This window comes from Oryzias latipes, chromosome 1 (assembly GCF_002234675.1).
Source record: "Oryzias latipes chromosome 1, ASM223467v1".
Classification (NCBI taxonomy): Eukaryota; Metazoa; Chordata; class Actinopteri; order Beloniformes; family Adrianichthyidae; genus Oryzias; species Oryzias latipes.
The window spans coordinates 19,080,307-19,101,686 of NC_019859.2; the positions used below are offsets into that span (position 1 = coordinate 19,080,307).

Below are 21,380 nucleotides of genomic sequence, written 5' to 3' on the forward strand. Positions count from 1 at the left end.
TCTACAACTACATATTAGATCAGATCTTTGTTTACATTCTATAATTCTATGATACTGGACTTTTTTTTAATGAAGGTTTTCGGTTTGTGTGTTTAAACTAAACAGAAAATGTTCATGTCTGTCTGAGAACAGTATGACGTGTTTAAGTGAAGAGTTTCACAGCCTCAAAACATCTATGATCCAATTTAGCAGATTTCACATATCGCTGGTTATTTTTAGAATGTAACTTCCACAATACACCAGGAAACACAGTATTCTGTCTGTAGGGGGTGACAGACAGCTCAGCCTATGCAGGTCTAAGCATTGCAGTGAGCCTTTGGGTTCGGCTATAGGTGTGTGTGGTAGTTCACCAAATGTCACTCTTCTCTTCCCTCATGTCCGTCATGCTTAAAGGCTGTGCATAGACAAAAATGATACATTTTTACTTATATGTTGTTTTTAAATCCACTACATTTAGGGCAAATGATGTTTACCAAACTTTTATGTGACTTCAGGGGGTGGTATTCTGCCAAAATAATGCATCATCTTACCTCAAATTCTGCATGTTTATGTATGTCTTCAGCCCTCTGTCGACTCAGGATAAACTCAGCCTCATTAGCCACACGAACCAGGTGGTCCTTCATGGTATGACTGAGAAGTCTGGAAAAGAAGGAGAGAGTCATAAGAAAAACAAAAGTCCTTGTAATTAGCTAATCAATAAAGTACACTGCAAGGATGGCAATAAATGTGGTCAATTTTAAAATAAATACAGAATATTAGAAAAATTCAGTTGTTTTTTTAAGAACTCTCAAAGAAGCAGCCATGAAACATCCATAAAATCCTGAAAAAGAAGTGTGGAAAATTAGCAGAAAATCTAATTTAGAAACAAACCCAAACCAGATTTTTCCCTTCAGAAGGGCGCAGGTGCCAATTGATTTGTTAATGATAGGCATCTGCCCATGTTTCTACATGTGTAGTTTACCTCACTCCTCTTATCAGTGTTGATGAAACATGCGCGTCATGCATTTGCATCTGCGAGCAAGTTAAAGGAGCCCCTCCACGGCCCCCACAGGTCAGGACCATTCAAAAGGAAACAATAGCAAACCAGGGAGAAGTGAGCGGAGGTGAAGGGCACTGGTGTTGAAGTGGGAGTTCAGGAGCCTGGGGACAACTGCAACCCAAGCTCAGTGTTTCAGCACAGAGCAGCAGAAGAGCAGGCTGCTGCACCTCCTGGAACCTCCACGACCCTATCCGGGTCCTAAGATCAATAACACAACCACTGCCCTCTTTATGGAGCTCTGACTGCCTCTGTGGGTGCTCTTCAAAACAGGATTCTTACATAAACTTCAAAAATAGAAATAAAATTTAAAAACGTGACGGAAAAAATAATTTATAGAATTTTAGGTAATGGCAAAAATTCTTCAGATGAATGCAATTATTTTATTGAGAGATTATTACTCAAATTGATATATACTTTTAAAATATTAAAAAAATTGAAGTAATAAATGATATACTCTATAAACAACTGAAAAACCAGCAAAGACAAGAAAACCACAAAAGAGAAACTATATCACCACACAAAGGATAATTTTCGTTTTGATATAGATTTTAAGTTTTTTAAATAGAAAAAATTACTAAATCTTTTTTTTTTAAAGGAACTGAAAAAGAGATGGATGACAGATGACAAAGCTATTAGTGTCTTTCAGTAATGGTGTGGAATTGAAATAAAAAAAACAGCTTTTTAAAAAAAAAAAAAAAAAAAAGGTTAACATAACAGCAAACAAGCTCAACAGTGGATGAAACAAACCCAGGGCAGTAAGTGTGTTTATTTTAATTTGTAAATATATATATGTTAAACTTTATGGTGAGTGGTTACTTTGCCAACCGCATCTGGCCCTAGATAATTATCTTTGAAAAAAGATTCAATCCAGATGTCAAAAGCTCTTAAGTGTTATTTTGAAAAAATGCTTGTAATCATGACTTTTTTACTTGACCAATTTTGTTAGCATTCTCGAGAACAGGATTCGCATCATGGACAGAGTCCCATCTGAGGAAATTTCCCATCCGTGGGATTAATAAACAAATCTAATCTAATCTAATCTAAACTAAAGACTGATTTACGTATAAGGAGGTACATGGAGATCATCAGGGGTTTATTAGGAATGGGGTAAAAACTAGATATAACAAGACTAACAGCAAAAGACAGAGTGTAGCGGTTATCACTAACGGATAAAAGCTCAGCCAGGTAAGCACAAACTGAAAGAGCAAAATCAAGAGCCATCTCCTTCGTGTCACAGAGGACTTAGCAATCAGAGCCCCCATCACCTTTTGCCAAACCTCCCTCCCTCCTACCAAATCCCTGTGGGATGAGAAACTATTGAATGGAGTCTTTAACTCCCACATCGCCCACCCTCACTTTCACTTCAGAGCCCCTCCATCCTCGATTGAGGTCTATCTAGAATACTGAGTAGTCGCTCAATCAAAGGGGTCTGGGGAGCTTTGATGTGATCCAAAAATGGAAAAAAATACCAGAGATGCCAGTGGGGGAGACTAGAAAGGCATTGATGGTCAGATGCCACAAGAAGCAAGAAAACATTAAAATTAAAGGTGACCCACCTTCCCTCGTTGACCAACTCGATGAAGGCGAGCCCAGCATTCTTCTGGATGGAGTTCTGCCACTCCTGCAAGCATACACAAACATATTCATGTTTCGGACCACCAAACATTACCTTTTGGGAATTCATGCACTTTCAGTAAAGAATTCTTGAAAAGTTGTGTCACTTTCTGGGTTAGCAGGAAAAAAAAAGTAGTACGATTTCATATATATTAAAAACATCGAGTTCAAACCAATTATTTCCAGTTGAGCATAATCAGAAAAGAAGTACCGACTGCTTCAGTCAACAACAGCTCAGAAAATCAGTGAGAGTGCGGGTGAACAGTAGTGAAAGACCCCTGTCGGGAGTGCATTTATCACAAGTAAATACACAAATTCCTTCCTCTCTTTGACTAGCGTTATGGTTCGGAGTGTCAGTCTAAACAATCCGACCACAGCTGAACGCAACGTCCAATCCTAAACTTTAAAAGAGCACACACACACACACAAACAAAAAGCTGTGAAGCTCAGCGATCGTCATCTCTCATGTTCGCGTCGGCATTTCAACACCTTTAACACAAGCGTCAAAAGAATAATAAAGCAACAAGGTCATGGGTCCTGTCTGAACCTAACGGTGCTTTCTCCCTTTTTCCTCTCAGGGGAGGAGTAGGAGAAATATGCACCAAAAAAAGTTCAAGCTGGAGTCCAAAACTAAGACGAAAAAAAAATCATTTTTCACAACCTTATTTCCATTCTTGTTACATAAGTCAACTCCTATTATGAACGAAACATCTTTTATGGTAATTTTAGAATATAGCCATGAAGAAGATCGTGTAAAAGGTAAAATATGGTTTAATTGATTTGCAACCACATCTTCAATGAAACACGATGTCAGTGAGACGGGCCATTTTCAACTCTGCTGTCATCTCTTGACCTGATAGAGGAAACTGTGTGTTTATTCAGAGACTAGCTTTTCAGTAAACCTAGAGGTCCCAGAGGGAGCGAGATATCAGTGCAACACGGAGGAAGGAAAGATCCGTTTACATGAATTTCTAATATACATCCAAACATATTTGCACACGTGTGACAAGTTTAGAAACTGTATAGTTTTAGCACAGAAGTCCACACCCATCAGAAGCGATCGCAAGCCGAAGCCAGGAGAGCCATTCTCCTGGAATGCCTGCAGACCATCACTCCGTAAGCAACGGTGTCCATACGAAGCAACATTTAACCTCAATTCATAACCGCTTTCTGTCCTTCAGGACCATATTGGCATTGACTGTGTTTACAATACATTCCAAACAAAGAGAGCTCAGTGGGAATACAAGTCTGGGCTCTGGAGTGGAAACAGCGTGGAGTCCTGGCAGACGGGTCTGTAGGCCTGAAGCAATGCTTTTGGAGGACGTGTGTGTGTGAGAGAAGCAGCCCTGGGGCCTTAACTGAAGCATGGACTGCAGTTGAAGGACATTAACCATGAGTTTTGGAGCAAGGCGCTTCAAGAAGGGTATTTTCAGCCAGACAGACAGTGCTCCGATCATTTTCAAATGAATAGCACTGGAAGTTCATTTAGGAACCAGCAGAAGAAGAAACTTCTGTTTTATTTAATTTTAATTACATTGTAACATGAAATCAGGAAACCTACATTCATATTATTTGGTTTGTAAATTGGTGGACAAAGTAGCAGCCACTGGTATTTTGTGGGGACAAAGGTGACAGCAAGACTAATAGTGTTACTATGGATGAAGGAAGTGATCTTCCAGTTGAATTAAAAAAAAAAAAAAAAAAGCATTAACCCTAATCGATGGAACGTCTCCCAGTGACAAAAAGAAAGCAGGGCTAGGTCAGTGATAGAATATTGGATTTTAGAAGCAGTTCCTGGCAACACTGCAATTTTTATGGCTTGGAAAGGACCTATGACCAAAGAACTCCTGATGAGAGGATACAAGAAGCCATTTGTGACCTCTGACCTTTACCCTGACCACCAAACAGATGACAGAATGAAGCTCTTTTGTCCGAACCCGCACACACATCCTTTTTCTTTTAACACACGAAAGTGTGACTACTCATGAAAATGCTCATTTAAATGTGAAGCCAATAGGACGTCTCTGTTTGGTCTGCGTTCCATGATGATGGCATTGAGTCTAAACACACATGCCATGTGCTTCCGTCATTACAGCTGATTATCCATAATCAACATCTAAATATACCACTACCTCGAGTGAGAAAACGCAGACCTCCCGAGCCAAATCCGCTTCAAACATCAGGCTCACCACAACACAAGGACAACATTTTCCAACGCCGTAGAAAGAAATCTCCCAGCTTTACCAAGATAATAAATACGTTTTGGTGGCATCACTCATAATCACAAGTATTTGTTGATTTGAAAAGCTATGGGAAAACAGATTTAGATGGAAGAACAAAACAATAAATTTGGATTTCAAAAGTGGAAAACGAGTGCAGCTGAGGCAGAAAACAAGATTTTTTTTTTTCCCTTTCCTCTCAAGTCCCGTCTGCCGTTAAGTTGCATGCCGGCTGTAACAGCCGGCTCAAAGAAATGATCGTCAGTGACCGCTTTGACACCGAAAGCCACAGACTTCTGGGTAACCCTTCTGTTAGGAGTGAGCCATCAACAGAAAGTGCCCCCCTAAGCGTTGACTTTAAGGATAAAACGTTTGTGTGTTAACAACCACAGAAGAGGACAGACAAGGAAACAGTTTATTGTTGCTGTGTGACCCAGATGTTTATGAACTGCATCCTGATTTCAACAAAAGCAAAGAACAAAAAACAACACACATGAACAACACAAAGACAAAAAGGGAATTACTTCTGACATTACTTATTGAATGTTTGCCTCATCACTACTCTACTGATTAATACTGATGGTGAGGGTGAAGTTGTCCATGCGGCCGTGTTTGGAGCGCTTGTGCACGCGGATAACCCAACACCCGCGTCTGCGTGTTCACGTGGTAAAACAGACACTCGTGTTGGTGTTTGCATGATCAAATTCACAACTGAAGGAATATTTACTTGTGTCCAAATATTTACACAGCCGGGTCTCAGAGACCCTCATGGGCTCACACTGTCAGGACTATGCTAACACAGAGGAAGAGGCCGGGAACTAAAGCTCCCACGTCTCAAAAACACACACACACACACGCCACATCAAAAAAAGATCCTACATCTACTAAAAAAAAAAAAGTCTGAGCTCCTCAATTTGAAGCTCCAGAAAATAACCTTTTATTTAAAAGTTATCAGAAGAAGACTGTGGATCATAAACATACAAAGACAACATATGTTATATCGGGGAGGGGGTTTGGAGGCCTCTCAATCCAGGGATTTAGGAGGTTATTTTAGGAGGGAAAATTTGTTTCTTTATAAACTTTTCAGATTGCTAAATTTCCACCAAATTACACTTTAATCCAAATGTTAAGTTTTATTGTGGAAATAAAAAAAACAACACATTCATAATTTTTTCCTATATATTTCTATATCTAACGTATGTTTTTTATCCAATGGAAATGTAATAAAGGACATTTTAAGTCCCGGTATGACAGAACGTGAAGCTGTCTAAGAGATATATCACATTTTGGTTGAAACATTAGTGTTTTACTTTTTTTTTATTTGTTAATTTTTTTTTAATTTCATAATAAATGCTTCAGAAACAATTTATCAGATCAAGACTGCTTTGTCTGTTTATATTTAGCAAAAAAATAACCCAGATAATGCAAAGTCAACCACTTACAGTACTATGAATGGATTGTGCATACTGGATATGGATAGAGTCACCTGTCCACTCAGATGTCCAGCTGTCTGTCTATGAGCCAACTATCCCACAGTTTGAGAAGAAAAAAAACGTATTTGTTCCCTTTCAACTACGTTCCTGTTGTAACTATCAAATATGTTATTCAGCAAATGGTTTTAAATCATGTATGTAATTAGTTTAGCAGTTTTATTTCTTGGTTTTTCTATGTTTAAATTGATTTTTTAGAGTTCCTTACATAAAAAAAAAAAACTTTGGAATAAAGATAAATCATTTCTGTAATATTATGGTTAATAATAAATCTTTTTCAAACTGCAGCATCACAAAGAACCAGACCTCAAGCTCTAGATTACACTAAAAACGTGTGAAGTTTTGGTTTAAAAATATCATTTTGCGCGACGTAAAAATTGAAGAATTCAAAAATGAAAATGTCAGCAACTTTAGTGAGGTTGCTGGGAAATAATTTCATCAGTGGAATGACAGAAAGAATAGCAACAGGAAGAAACATGAGAAAAGGCTCCAAAGTCCAATAACAAGTGATATGTCAGGTAAGAAAACATCACTGCAACGCTGCCTGGGCAAGAGGAGAAGTCTGTCTGGAGGAAAATCACCTATTTGAGGCATGATTACAAGCTCCGTGTAAATAATCACTCAGCCAATCACGCTACTTGAAGCCAGCTCGAGGTAAAACCTGCTGGGAGCCAAATTAAAAGCCACTCAATGTTTTCAGGAGTCTCCCGTCTGATTTTCTCCTCTCAGCGAGACTCCACTTCCTGTCAGGAAGCCCCCTTTGACCCCAAACTCCTCTGACACAGCCAGCCCCCAACTGCCGCTCTTCAGCTGCATAGCTGCCAACGATGGGGAGTTTTTCAGGATTAAGTACCAGTTGGTGTTGCTGTGTTTTCTCTGTGTCTCACAGGAGAGTCCATTTTCAAAGAATAAGCAGCATCACAGGGCGATGGTGTGGGAGACGGAGCCGCGTGGCGCGGCTGTAAAGAGGCATGGGAGCAGAGTCCAGGGCGAGGGCATACAGGCAGGGCAGGAAAAACAACACTTTGATTTTCACTGATCTTGAACCTTACATGCCTGTTTAACTGCACCGCGGGGTGCCGGTCTGACTGTGAGGAAAATGATGGAGAAAGTATTTCTGTCCTTTAGTTTCATCGCATTCCTTGCCACTTCTCTCACCTTTCTCAGCTCCCCAAGTGGTTCCTTCAGCATGTTCTGCACTTGATCTATCACTTATGGGACACAAGAATTATGTCCGCCGACAGTTATGACTGCTGGACTTTCAGCAGCAGAACTTTCAAAGATACATAAGCAACAAATGCACACTTGAACTTGGGTTTTTTTCCCTCACATTTTCTTAATCTTAAACATCCAGAGGAGCTCCCTTGTGTAAACACCGATACTGGTTGTGTGATGCGTGAAGACTGTACGCTCCGGCCTCTTCCCTAGCCACAGGGGTTTAAACTCCCGCACGACCACTGCGGTCTACTTCTAACCCTGGAGGTCAGTGTGTCAAGGGTCAGGAAGAGCCAAGTGTTTGGGGAAGTCAATGTCTTTGTCCCTGCTGATTGGGAGAGAGCTGTCCATCTGGTATAAAGGTTAACTCTGAGTCTGGGAAAATGCGATACGAGCACTCATTAGATTTTTGGAGTTAACACCAATGTTATTGAATTACAATTAAAGGATTATCTGCATCAGTGGCTCTGACTAAGTGCTCTTTACAAGGGTAAAAGATGGAAATCCATCAAAGACTTTTTAGGATACATTAGTCGAGGCCAAGTGACACGAGAGTCTCTGCAGCCTCTTAGTGTGAATAAACATTTAACAGCAGGAATGAGTGGTGTAAATGACCCATTCTACAGGGGATATTGGCCATGGGGGTGTTTTTCAACATCTTAGTGAGGCTGCTTTTGGACCATGACAGGAAAAGACCAATTGGAATGCTGCAGCACACTGCAGAATTTTTGTCAAAGTCCCACTCCAATTATCTTTGGATCTATTGTAAAAGCGTTACCAATGTTCTTTTATTTAAGATTATCCTTTTTTAAGCCGAAATTAAAAAATCAGAGTCGTTTTTTAGGACATAGTTTCAGCAGAGCAGCGGTAGTTCATTAGAAATTTACTTCTGAGTTGTGGGCGGTACTTTTGGCACAGAGTAAGCCCGTCCCCAATCCCATCATCGATCTGCTTACATGCTCTCTTGCTAGCTTACGGGCCCCTCATACCCCAAACCTAAAATTAGCGGTGCAACAAATATGTCAAGCAAAGATCTATCTAGTAGTCTACAAGTGGATGCATCAGAATGGAGCAGAGCAGGAAGCTTGTGGCTTTCTGACTGTAGATTCTATGTCAGAACTACAACCTTTTCAAACTGCAATTTTCTCATTTGCTCCTGATTCAAAATGATTTGAATGAAGACATAATTAGAAATGCAATTTTAAGATTCTTTTTTTTTTTATATATGTCCTCCATTGTGAGAAAATTGCCAGAACATTAGAAAAAAAAAATACCAAAAACTCAACTTTGACCTGAGCAGGTCTTTCAAAATGTAGGAGAGGCTTTGGCTTTATGGAACCAATGTATCAACTCCTACCATCAAAAAAAGCGTTATCTTCTCACACTCCAGCAAAGCATATCTCTTTCTCCCACTCCATGTACAGGATGAATCCCTGATAAATGGCAAAAGAATGGATGGGCTGACAGAAGGGCCAGACAATAATGGCTGATGTACAGGACACAAATGCAGCCACTGAGAAGACTTATAGGTCTGCACATTGCAGGCTGTCCAGTATCCAATGAGATGATCCCTCAAAGTGCTAGATGGATGACATTAGGCACCTTTATTTCTTGTCCTGCTGATTAATTTCATGATTTGGGTGGAGGGCAGTGAAGTGTCCCAGGAAACCAACATGTTGATCATAAATATGAGACTGGCAGATAAGCAGTGCCAGAGAAGTGTCTAGTTCTTTTGGAGGCACAAATACAGGCAGCGGCTGCTGTTGAACAAGAATAGCACCTCTTCACCGTCAACCAAATCCATGCTGGGGATCCCGCTGGAAACGTGCTGAAAACTATCATTCATAAATTACATGTATGACAATTTGGCTCCATTATGATGATCTAGATCAGGGGTGTCAGACTCCAGGCCTCAAGGGCCGACGTCCTGCTGGTTTTTCAGAAACTCCACCTAATCTGCAGCTGATTACCTGGATCAGGTGTGTTTTGCCATAGACAAGTATGCTCGTTTGAAAACATGTAGGAAACCGACCCTTGACGCTCTGTGTTTGACACCTGCGTTCTAGACTGAAGTAAATTACATTTTTTTTATTTTCTATTTTTTCTTTGATTTTATTCTCCTTCCTTGTGCTAAAAGTTGGGAATATGTGCCATAGAAGCTCATTCTTGAACAAATCAACTTGCTTTACTGCTCCTGTATGCAAGAACATGGACTTTTTGATGTAAAAATCTCAAATTGTCATGTGTATAACAACTTCAATCTTAAAAACTGGAAGGTTTGTATTCACTCTTCCATCTGTTCATAATTTTCAGGAGCCTAACACATTTTTACAAGCAGGTCTAAAAGAAATATCTTTAAAGTATTTTATGGTGTTTGCAAGAAATCAGTGTTGTGTTAGTTGTAGCCCAGAAACTGAATATAACAGGATACTGAGCAGTATTCTGCTAAAAGTACAGTTTCTGATCATTATTCACTTTGTTTATTCAGGAGTCAACAAAGGATCAATACTACGGCCGAGAACAAGGTAGCATGCCACCCCAACAGTTAATGTCTGATCAAAATGGCCCTTTAATGTGGAACACTTTTGTACCCATTTCAAAGAGAGGCGCTATCAAACAGCGGTTTAACCCCCCCCCAATGCCAAGCCGATGCAGTAGCCAATGCGACTTTCACAGGATCCCTGATTAAAAACTGCTCTGCAGTCCCAAGCCTCCTGACCCCTGACCCCGCCTCCATTCCATCTCAAAGCCTGGGAAATTAATTAAAATTCTGCAGTGATGGTATCGCATCACATCTCTGATGAAGGTGCGGGGGGGGTCAGGAGGGGCGGGGGTGGGGAATCTATCAAAATCATCTCCACTCACCGGTTGGCTTGGGCGCACACAAGAAAAGAAGAAGAAAAAAAGATGGCTACAGAGGCACTTCCTGTGTGACAATTAAGTGCTTCCTGTGCCAGAGGGCCCCAACAAACTTCACTAAATAACGTCATCAATCATGGTAGCGACTCACTCTCGCTGCCCCACAAGGGGAACAAACAAATAATTGTAATGTAGCCCTGAGCTACGTCTTACCCCTTTTTTCTCCGTTCCCTGGTGAGCAGCAGTGTGCATTTCCCACCTTCCTCCCCCCTCCTGCCCTACCTCCCCTTTGCACAACAATAAAATTACATTTGCATTAGCGGTGAGAGAATCTGGTTGGATGATTTATTGAAGCAATCAACACTCCACTGGCCAATCCCTGGGTCCATCACTTCAAGAGTGCGTGTGCACGTCTGTGTGTGCCAACTGTGTGTGTCTACGGTGGAAATTGTGTGGGATAAAGGCGGAGAAAGCCAGCAAGCGTTTGTGATTTGGACCGAAAGGGGAAGCGAGCATGAGTTGTGCTCCGCAACAATCCCCAAGATTCTGCCTTTGATTAGATTAGCATTAAACAACACCCTGACACATATGACAAATAGGTGCATTAGTACCCGTCAGTCTTTGCTCTTTGGTTTCTCTATCTAGCTCTCCCTGCTTTGTCTCTTGACATTATGGAGCTCAAATTCCGATTCTGAGTCCCACTACCCCAAATCCATGCGCAGCCACAGACATCCAAACAGATGTGTAGTCTGGCTGTGTTACCCGTTCCTGAAAACCAGTGAAAAATGGGAGCCAAACAACACAGGGGGAGTTAAAAAGGTAAGAAAAGAAATAAAAAAGGCACAGTTTCTTCAGGATATGTAGCTGATAAGAAAAAAAAAAAAGGATGGAACTAGGGTGAAGGGAGTCATTAATCAGATGTGCTTTTGTGTTGCTGGAAAATATTTTTAAGATACAAACAGACTTTAAAAAAAAGAACTCATATCTCTTATCCTTGTCGCTGAGAAAGGAAAACAGTTTTTGCCCTGAATAAAGATAAAAATTGATTTACATCAAACATCTGATGGGCTGGCGGTATACTCGGGTCCATGTCCAGCTTTGTGTTTTCTATTGGCATTCAGGAGTCCGGGAGTGATCTATCGACAGCTCTGATCATTGATCTGCCCACGCCTGCTTATGATCCCTGAATTAGTATTCATGAAATCGGCAGCAGCTAAATAAACTTGGCAACAAAATACCCATAAGGCCACAGACAAGAGAAGGGTAATCAATGTAAAGCACCATCAAATCTACGTTATCCGTCCTCATCAGTTTGGTCCAGGCCAGGAGGGCCAGCACTCAGGTCAAAGGTGAAACTGACGGGTCGGTCACCCTTGACCCTCAAACCAATATTTGAAGCCAAAGATATCTTTTTCTCAGACTCTGCTCCGGGTATAGGTGGAAAGGTAAATGTGGAAAGGTGGAGGAGGTGTGCTGGGGGAAGATAAGGCTCAGTGGAGAATCTGCCCTCCAACGTCGATAAAACGGCAAAAGTAGAGGACAGGAAAGGTGAGAGACTTGCCTGTGAACACAGAAGCATGACCAGTTCCACCACAGAGCTGCTGGACTTCATACAGACCAGACCTGAAGAAAATTAGACAAAAATTAAAACAATAGTGAACATTTGATGAATTTCGTTATTGCAATGATTTATCTAAAACTTTGAAGTCAAGAATAATTGTCCTTAGGATTTAAAGGACTAAACCATAAGATGAGCCCAGTATAATTATATTTTGTGCATACATTCATTTGGAGAGATCAATTCTTTGAAATGTACACATTTCAAGTATCTATATTAAGCTGCAACATTAAAAAAAAAAATCATCTGCCCACAATCCAAAGTTTGCCTATCTTCTCAAAAAATTTTGAACAGATAGACGTATTACGTTGGTTTGCTTTTAAAAGTAGTGATGTGTTTAAGTGAAAGGGCACATTTGTACTAGAAGTAGCTGCTTTGAGTTTCTAGTTTGCTCCCAGGGACTTCTTGTTGGCTCACTTCGCTTGACGCTAAAGTATTGATTCACATAATGAGGAAGAGGGCAGCAGTACTGTTGCATTCACACTGAATGGGATTTGTGCTAAAGATCACGTCTGCCGCCTCTCTTTTGATGCGGGTCAAATCCGCTGCTTAACGCTTGTCCAAAAATGTGTTCACAAACCCGACGCACGTCGGACTAGTGTTAAACGTTTTCAGTCTCATCACTACGTAGGAGTATTGAATGCATATCGAATTTACAATGCAAAGACACAAATGAAGACGAGAGCTCGGATTTATTTATTTTGAAGAGCTCCACAAATCATCAGTAAACACGTCTCCATTTGTGGGTTTTATGAGATCATTTACAGACTTCACCATCTACTGCAGGAGCCCTGTCTGAATGACGGCCGCTGTCAGCTGTACCTCCATTTCTCTGTGACCTAGTTTGAAGACTTGCTGTCCCACATTAGTCCAAAGATGGAAAAAAACAAATAAGAAATAAATTATACTATTATATATTATATATATATATTGTTTTCTCAATACAATTGGGAAAAATATAAAACGTCAAGAGGAGAACAATCATATTCTCCTCCGTGTTAGGTTTGGACTCCACCCACCGATCGCCTCATAAGGCGTTGTGGGCCGAACCAGAGTCCCTGACTGGTTCATACGAGACGCAAATCTAACGTTAAAGTTCAGTTATTTGAACAAAGTGCTACCAGACTGCCGTGCCTGACCTTTCAAACGCATTGCAGGACCTCTGATCACATTTGCACATTGACTTATTAAAATCATGTTTGGTGCGAACATTGCTTACAACTGATTTACTCTCCACCATTATATGGAAAGTAAGAAGGCTTGAGCATGCTTGATACACTTTTGAGTAGAAAATAATCATGGAGCTAAATATAAATATGTGAAAGGTAAACCTGAGCCTGCATAGCACACTAGTACAAAGATCAACACAGACAGAAACGGGATTGTCATGACCAAAACCGTAGACAAGGAACATAAGCTCAATGTTGAAATAATGTTTTACCACTGATTTTCCAATGGTGGGTGTAAAGCATCCATTGTACTCCTGAGTACTTGTTCTGCAATTTTAGCTTAAATGGTATCTGCTAACAGAAGCTGTTAAGACATGCAGACTTTCACAAACAGGCGAGGATTACAAGCTCGTGCCATCTGCAGGAGAGCAGATCGTATCGACAGGCCTAACGAGACGACATGTTGTTACTGTAAACCAATACATATTTGGGCCTTGTATTACAGGCCTGACCAGGCCAACATATGCCTCATTGATTCATAGGAACAGGCTTTTAGATGAGGGGGGGGGGGCAGTTTGGTATTTCAGTTACTCTTCTAATGACACAGACTCGTGTGCCATCACATTTCAGAGAAATGCACACCCTCCACTGCCATCTCTTTAGACCCCCCCCCCCCTTAACTATCAATCAACTTTCCATTTTGTTTGGTGGCAGCAGACATCCCAAACAGTGCTATTAGTGGCGTAGCCTTTGACCCGGCCTCTTGCAAAACTGCAGCACAGCCACACGGCTCTTGGGCCGCGACACATTGCAGGATTTAAAAGTGTGGCTGCCTTTATCCGTTTAGCTCCTGTACTGTTTTACTCACTGGTGCCCTCGATTAACAGCTCCTGCCCATGGCTGCCCAGCAGGGTTCGAGAAAGAAAGGGCGCAAAGTCGACGAAGATCTCCCTCAGCAGGGGGGCCGCCTTTTCCAGGGCATGTTCCAGACGCTCAGAGATACTAAAAATCAGGGACATAATTCAAACAGAATGCACATTACCTGACATTATCTGCACTAAAACTATATGATTCTAAAAAAAAATGTTTTTATAAAACTGTAAATCACACTAAAAGGCCAAAATCATTAGATATGCATAAATAACTGATTGCGCTCATGTGCATAAATAGCTGATAGTGATATGCGTGCAATAGAAAGAAAAGAAGATGAATCACCTCATACTGGGGGCTGTGTTCTGGGTCACAGGGGACAGTGGGGGGACAGATGGCAGGCTCGGGCTGGGTGGAACCTGGCCGCCTGCTGCAGAAAGAAACCAAAGAAGTCTGGTATTAGTCTGGATGTTGAACAAGAACACACACAGATACACACAGACCTATACATTATACAAACAGCACTGCACCATAAACCCATGTGGAAACCTGCCTCTTATGAAATAACACAATGTTCCCAATTCAAATGTATAGAAGGGGGGGGGGGGGGGGATTTATGACTGAAAAGGGCAAGTGGGGGTACCGGCATAATTTTATGGGTTAGATAGTGGATGATGTACTCCAAATACAATATGTCTGCCTTATCAATTTACAATTCATGACTTTGGATGAGAGCCCTGGAGTGTTTCACTGTCAGCTTAAGGCTAATAGCGGCTTTTTTTGACAGAAATGATTTAATGTTAATTATACTACATATACCATCTATTCACTGGAATAAAGAATTGTTCAAGGATGGATTTGGGACTAACACCTGTGTTTGAAGATGAAATGATTTAATAAAACAGCCTGGGATTTTTCTTGATTATGTCAAAACAAAAACTCCCCCCCTCCAACCTGTTTTTGTGACTGTTTGATTATATCCTAAAAAGTGCTTTATGACTTAATCCTTGGGACAGAGGCACACGAGGTACAAAGTATGTGTGTGATTGATCTGGTAGTAAATTCTCCCTCCTGTAGCTCATAAATAATCGAATGCCCAGCTGAATTTGGAGGAGGGGGATTCCTCTGGTGGCTCGGCCGGCTTGTTTTTCTGTCCGGGACAGGCTCGGAGCGGAGATAACTCTTCAGGAATGACATCCAAAATAGTGTGTGTGCTGGAATGTGTGGATGTAAGGTGTTAAACAGGGCCATGTGGGCCCGGTGAGAGTGTCCCTCTTGAACTGAAGTAGCTCCTTCAAAACACAGGCGAGTAAATGAAGGCCTCCATCCATCCTCCCGGTGCCTCCATAAAACGCTCTCTCAAAAAGCGCGTTAACTCAACACTGATCTTTTGACTCCTACCGCCCAAAAAAATAAATTAAAAAAAACAGACATTGTTGGTTTTAGTAACAAGATTCCCAAACACGCACCTTTATATATTGGAAGAGTTTTGGGTTGAGTAAAGGAGATATGTGTTTTACAATCACAAGTCCTTCTCTGAGTAAGAGACTGAAACCATTTTATGGAGCATCTACTCTTAAATAATTTGACTGCTGGGAAAATTGTTTTAAAGCTAAAAATGCAAAACAATTTGAGGAAAATCTTTTAAGCTACGTTCACATTGCACTAAGCAACGAGCATTCAAGCGACCACATTCAATGAAAAGTCTATAAAGGCACATATAGGCGCACTTGAGTCCACCAAGTCCAAAACTCTCGCACACAGGTTGCTATGCAAATTTTTTAGACGCTTTTCAGGCTCTACATACAAAACGAGGTGCTACTGAATACGTGTTAAAAGTTAACCAAGGTTGAACTGTGACTAATCAGGGATTCAGATTTGGTGATGTTTGGATGGCGTCCTTTTTATTGGAAGAAGTTCCAACCATTTGAAAATTGATCATGGAGAAATCAATAATTCCGGTTTGTGCCCGGATGTAATTATATGACAAAAAAATATATCGGAATAGAGCTGTGAAAGAAAAAGCCTGGAGTGAGATTTGCACTGCTTCGACATTTCACACCAAGCCTCTTTCTTAGGTGCCGGACATGCGCTTGTGAAGAGTATTAAAAGAACAAGAAGAAGACGATGCACCTCCCTGCTTGATCACCATGGGCTACATGTGTGGTCAAGAACGAGTGTTACACGCTAGATGTGAACGTAGCATAAGATGTTTCGTTTCTTAGCAAATTTCTTCAGGTCTCGATTATCCTCAACAAATCTCAGAAATTCCAAAAACAGGAGTTTTTAAACGTTGATCACCACTTTTATCATTTGTGCTTACAAGCTGCAGCGTCTGCAGAGGTGCTCTGGGAGGTATCACCAGACGACACGACAGCAACATTGTCCACCGGGGCTCCAGATCCAGCAGTGGGCGTCGGGGCCGACTTGGAAGTAGCTGTAGATGGCATTGCGCTCATTTTCTTAGGAGCAACGACGACACTTCTGCAAAAAGAAGAAACAAATCCATCATTTAGGGTTGCGCTGGCAAAACTGTTGAGGAAATGCTGACTGTGCCGTTTTATGAGGCTCATAAGACTGATGTGGACGGTGCGGTTGGAACAACACCAACTCTATCATTCTGCTGCAGTGCAGGAGATGTTTCAGGGACACTCCATAAAACAAACGGTTGGTCTTTAGAGTAGCATTGTCACTTTACAACAAAAAAATGAAACAAACCAACAACTTCATATCCCAAAAACTCTAAATATTTACATTACTTAAATTTTTAGGTATTCCTCATTCAAATTTAATTTAGAGGAGTTAATGACTCATGGAAAATGAAAGACATTCAACTTTTTTGCTTTTTTTTTGAGCGTTTTGTTTTTTTGCAAGACAGATTGTTTTGTTTTTAGCTATAAAACAATCATTTCAGGTTAATTTCATTGATTCAACATTTTAACTGTATAATATCCAGTTAATAAACTCAAACATCATATGATTTAGACACTGAAAACTCAAGAGCTTTGCATTAAACCGGGGTTGCTGAAACATGCTTTTTATTTTTAAACACCATTTCTGCTTTCGTCTTAAAGCAAAAAGAAAAAGTATAAATTAACTGATATGTGCATAAAAATGTTTGTAGCAACACAAAATGAAAACAGTAAAAAATACTAAAGAATGGACTGATTTTATTAGCTTTAGAATAATTAAACTGGTTTAATTTGGAGTCTCCCCTCAAGAATCACAGTCTAGATAAATAAGTTATGAGTTCAGAGCAAACGAGTCGGCAGAGTTACAACAAAACTAAATCAGGATATAAAAAAATAAGTTGACACAGAGCAGGACAGTGTCAGGGATCCTGGAGAGTCGTTTGTTACATCTGATTTATTGAGCAAGGATAAATTCATAGACTGTATTTTGGCTCAGACTGCCTTTATGACCAAGAAGGAAAAACAGGAGGCGCAGATGGAGCATGGTAGGTTTCTCACAGAAACCTAATAAGGCAATAACCATCTTTAGTTTAAGGTGCATACTGATTTATAAATACTTCCTGTTTGTCTGGAGGGTAATTAAAAAAAACCTAAGGTAAGGAGCATGTTAAAATGAAAAATGATACAAAAATGGACAAATTTAGTTCAAAATAAATTATTTTTGGCTTTCATGATCAATCCATGAACTTGTCCAAGCAATTTTTAAACAAAGTTTAAAATTAACATCTAAACCTATCAAAAAGCCAAAAGAATAATCACCAGATCATCACATATAAAGCCAACTGAAACAATGTTTAACAAATTTAAATAATTACAATTTGGAGACCTGGTAGATTGATCCATAATTCAAATCATATTCAAAACAAAAAATAAACAATTGCCAAAAAGCATCCAAAGGCTATTCCATTTACAAAATAGTCTGAGAAGATCAAGTACGTTTTTTAAAATGAGAACAAACTACACCGTCTCCCCAAGAGGGGTTCAGATATGGAATAGCTGCGGGGAAGTCTTTAAAAGTTGAATGAAAGTAAATATAAAAGGCTAATTTAATGAATAGATATAAGGGAGTCAACAAAATTCAATTGTGTTTTCTAACCATAATTCTGTGCATAAATGGTTTTTTTAGTGTGTTTTATATTTAATGTATTTATATTCTCTAAAATATTGTTTGTAAAAATTTAAGTTTGGGCTGAATTGACATAAAAAGTTTGGACTTTGAACTTTGTATGCATAGTTATCCTTCTGTTTATGTTTGGTTTTTATCAGTTCAGATTAAATAAATAAAAATTATATATGTTGTGTGAATGCGTTGTTCTTTTTTTAATCATTTTTTTTATGCTGTAAAACTGTGTTTTTTCCCCTCAATCTAAAGACAAACTATAGTCATTTAGGATTTTGATCAAGTTTAAATCAGTAAGGGCGGTTCATAATAAACTGAGAATCAACAAAACTCTCCTAGAATAAAATATATTTAGTCAAAAAAAATAGAAAACTTCTGCAAGCAACTGGACCCTTCCTAATACTTCCCACAAATCAGTAAGTTTAAGTTAGAGTAAAATTTAGAAATAAACAGGATGGACTGTAAACAATACCGTTAGCCAGATTAAACACATAGTTTATCTTGTTAACAGTAATTCTCCCTGTAGACAAGCCCGTCCTGTAAGGTACCTAAAGTGTGTCTCCCTGTAACGTGGTCGAAGCGAGTGGGGTCTGATTTCCATCCGCTGAACAGAAGATGGGATGAGAGCTGCATGCAGATAAGCTGTCAGTTTGGAGCAGGGCTCTGACAGACCACTGGCTATATCAAAGACGAGCCTGGCCCAGCTTATCAGTGCTGACACAGAAGAAGCAGGGTCTAATCACTGGCTACTGCTACCTCTCAGAAACACAAATGCACAGCAACACAGGCTTAGTTGGATAAGAAAAACTCCTTCAAATGCATAAATCTTCGTGCAAAAAAAAAAAAAAGAAAAAGCCGGGCTGAACAGAAACTTGCCAGCATGTAAAGAATATGTATGCATACTTCCGCGCAGAAACCAGGACATTTGGATGAGTGCTTCCTGTGGTGTGGACAGATACCTGGCTGCAGAATCAAAGGCTGCGCAGATTTGATGTCAGGCTGTTGATCAGATCCATTAAAAGGTACTGTGCAACACCAGAACAGCTGAACTTTCACTAATAAATAACAGAGCAGCGGCGGGATTCAAGTGGCTTGTTTAAAATAAAACACAATACTAAGAGGCTCCATGGAAAACAGAGTCATAATGGAACATAATGGAATTGGGTTGCAGTGGTTTTTGTTTTCTTTGTTTAAATAGTAAGGGAACTGGATGGTAACATCAGTGAGCACGGCGGCACGGACAGGAAGCACGCCACACGTCAACAGCAGTGAAGAGAGGTGCAGCAATGGAGGGAACCCCCTGCTGTGTGGAGCCTCGGGCTGTTTGTGCCACTGAGCCCACAAACATGTTAAAAGGCACTCATGGGTGCACAAATAAGTCTGCCTGTGATCGTGTCTCTCAATGCGTTTGGCCTTCCATACCACTCCCCCAGCAAAGGCCCTGTGAATTATTCAGCAGGTCATTAGCCACACTTATCATGAGTGGGCCGCCCCAGTCGATTAATCAGCCGTCAGTGGCCCCCACTCAACCCACGAACGGGAGCCCAGGAGAAAAAGAAGAGTGTGTGCAGTGCACTGAAGCTGAATTATTTACAGCTCTCCACTCGCTGTGGGTAAATGCGTCCAAAACTGCACCTCCAGTCATTTCTGCTTATTCCAGTACAACAAGTGTGAGAATGAGGAGCAAAAACATCTGCATGTGCGTGCATTTAAACATGCTTCCCGGAAATGACCACGTCACTGAGACGTGCAACTTTTTACTTCAGCACCGCTTCCAACTCGTCTTCATTCCTTTCATTTAACTAGGAGTCCACGTTCAAAACGGTGCAAACATACATTATTTTAATCTATTCCATCTTATATTACTAATTTCTAACCAGCAAAAGTCTAAAAACTGCTTCATAGAGTTAACTAAAGCACAGCATCAGGAGGAAATCCAGCACTCTTGATGACAGCTGTGTGTTCATGGCCCACTGCTGTGTATCACCTTATATTTCTCATCCTTGCTTTATTAATCATTTTATAATGTTTATACAACCTATTTTTCAAGAAAGAGGGAGAACAAAATGAATTTTTCCAAAAATGTTGAGGAGTGAGTAAAGCAAACAGATGACTTTTCTGGTGACATTTCAGTAGAAGGTCAGGGAGATACGGGCTCACCAGAGACTAGGACACATTTTCAGCCAAAGGTTACAAAGCAAAAGCAGATGATCAGAACCAAAAAATAAAGGATTTTATAAGTAATTTAATTCTTTAAAAAACAACTGAGTTGTTCTTGTGGGAGGTTATAGGCAGATCTGACAAGGCCCTAAAAACCAAAGCATCTTTAGCCATTTGAGGCTAAAGCTTGCAAAAATATAAAACGCCCTGTCGAGTTCTTAAGATCAGTCTCAGATTTAAAAAAATAAAATGAAATAAAATAAAAAATTAAAGTATTTCACACCTCAACGTCTTTGATGAGGAATAATATTACAACTTATTTTTATCATGTGAAAGACATTTATTATATGAAGTTAGAGATGATAATTTAACCTAATGAAAGGTTTTTAAGAACAGCCAAAGAGAAAAACAATTTAAAATGCCTTAATAGTGTCCGCAGGTTGCTACAGCAAATACTGTGTTGGTTAGAAAAATATTTAGAATATTACGAGTTAATCTTATTTCACATTTTTCAAGCTCTTGGTTTTGTTTTGTTTGAATTTACTTTTGGTTACATTCATGTCTTTAATCGATTTGTTATTTAAGGAAAAAGTGCAACTTAATGAATTATCCAAAAGTTGTTTTTTTTCCCCCAGAATTTAATTTCAAAATGTAGAATCCCAAAATTTAGTAAATAGTTGATGCGTTTTGGGAGTTCCCAAGCTCCAAGTCAAATTTATCAAAATTAAACAGAAAACTTTGAATATGTTAGATTTAATAAAAATGGGGGGAAAAAAATTACTACTTGAAATAAAATGTATTTTTGCCCTTTGATGTTTTAAGATGAACCTGCACAATTTAAATAAAAAACATGCGACCAAAAACTGATTTTTAAAATGAGGAAAAATCTGTCTAAAAGTGAAAGCTGTGCTGATGTTTAACTTGCTTACAATCAGGACATTAACAACATTTCACCAACAACACACAAGCTCATGCATGCATGTAGGAACTTATCAGGAATGCAAACAACTCCACTATGTATATCCCAGTGTCTAA

At 39.9% G+C, this 21,380-nt stretch overlaps 1 protein-coding gene across 2 annotated transcripts in view; it reads right to left on the reverse strand.

Moving 5' to 3' along the window:
* Window positions 1-21,380, reverse strand: part of lrba (LPS responsive beige-like anchor protein) — a 170,940-nt gene that overhangs the window by 95,400 nt on the left and 54,160 nt on the right. For both annotated transcript variants that reach the window (XM_023957676.1, XM_023957677.1), the window contains 6 exons: window positions 16,417-16,577; window positions 14,439-14,523; window positions 14,092-14,225; window positions 11,998-12,059; window positions 2,596-2,660; window positions 531-639 (listed from right to left, as the gene is read on the reverse strand). In XM_023957676.1, coding sequence (XP_023813444.1) covers window positions 531-639; window positions 2,596-2,660; window positions 11,998-12,059; window positions 14,092-14,225; window positions 14,439-14,523; window positions 16,417-16,577 — 616 coding nt within the window. The remainder of the gene's footprint in view (window positions 1-530; window positions 640-2,595; window positions 2,661-11,997; window positions 12,060-14,091; window positions 14,226-14,438; window positions 14,524-16,416; window positions 16,578-21,380) is intronic.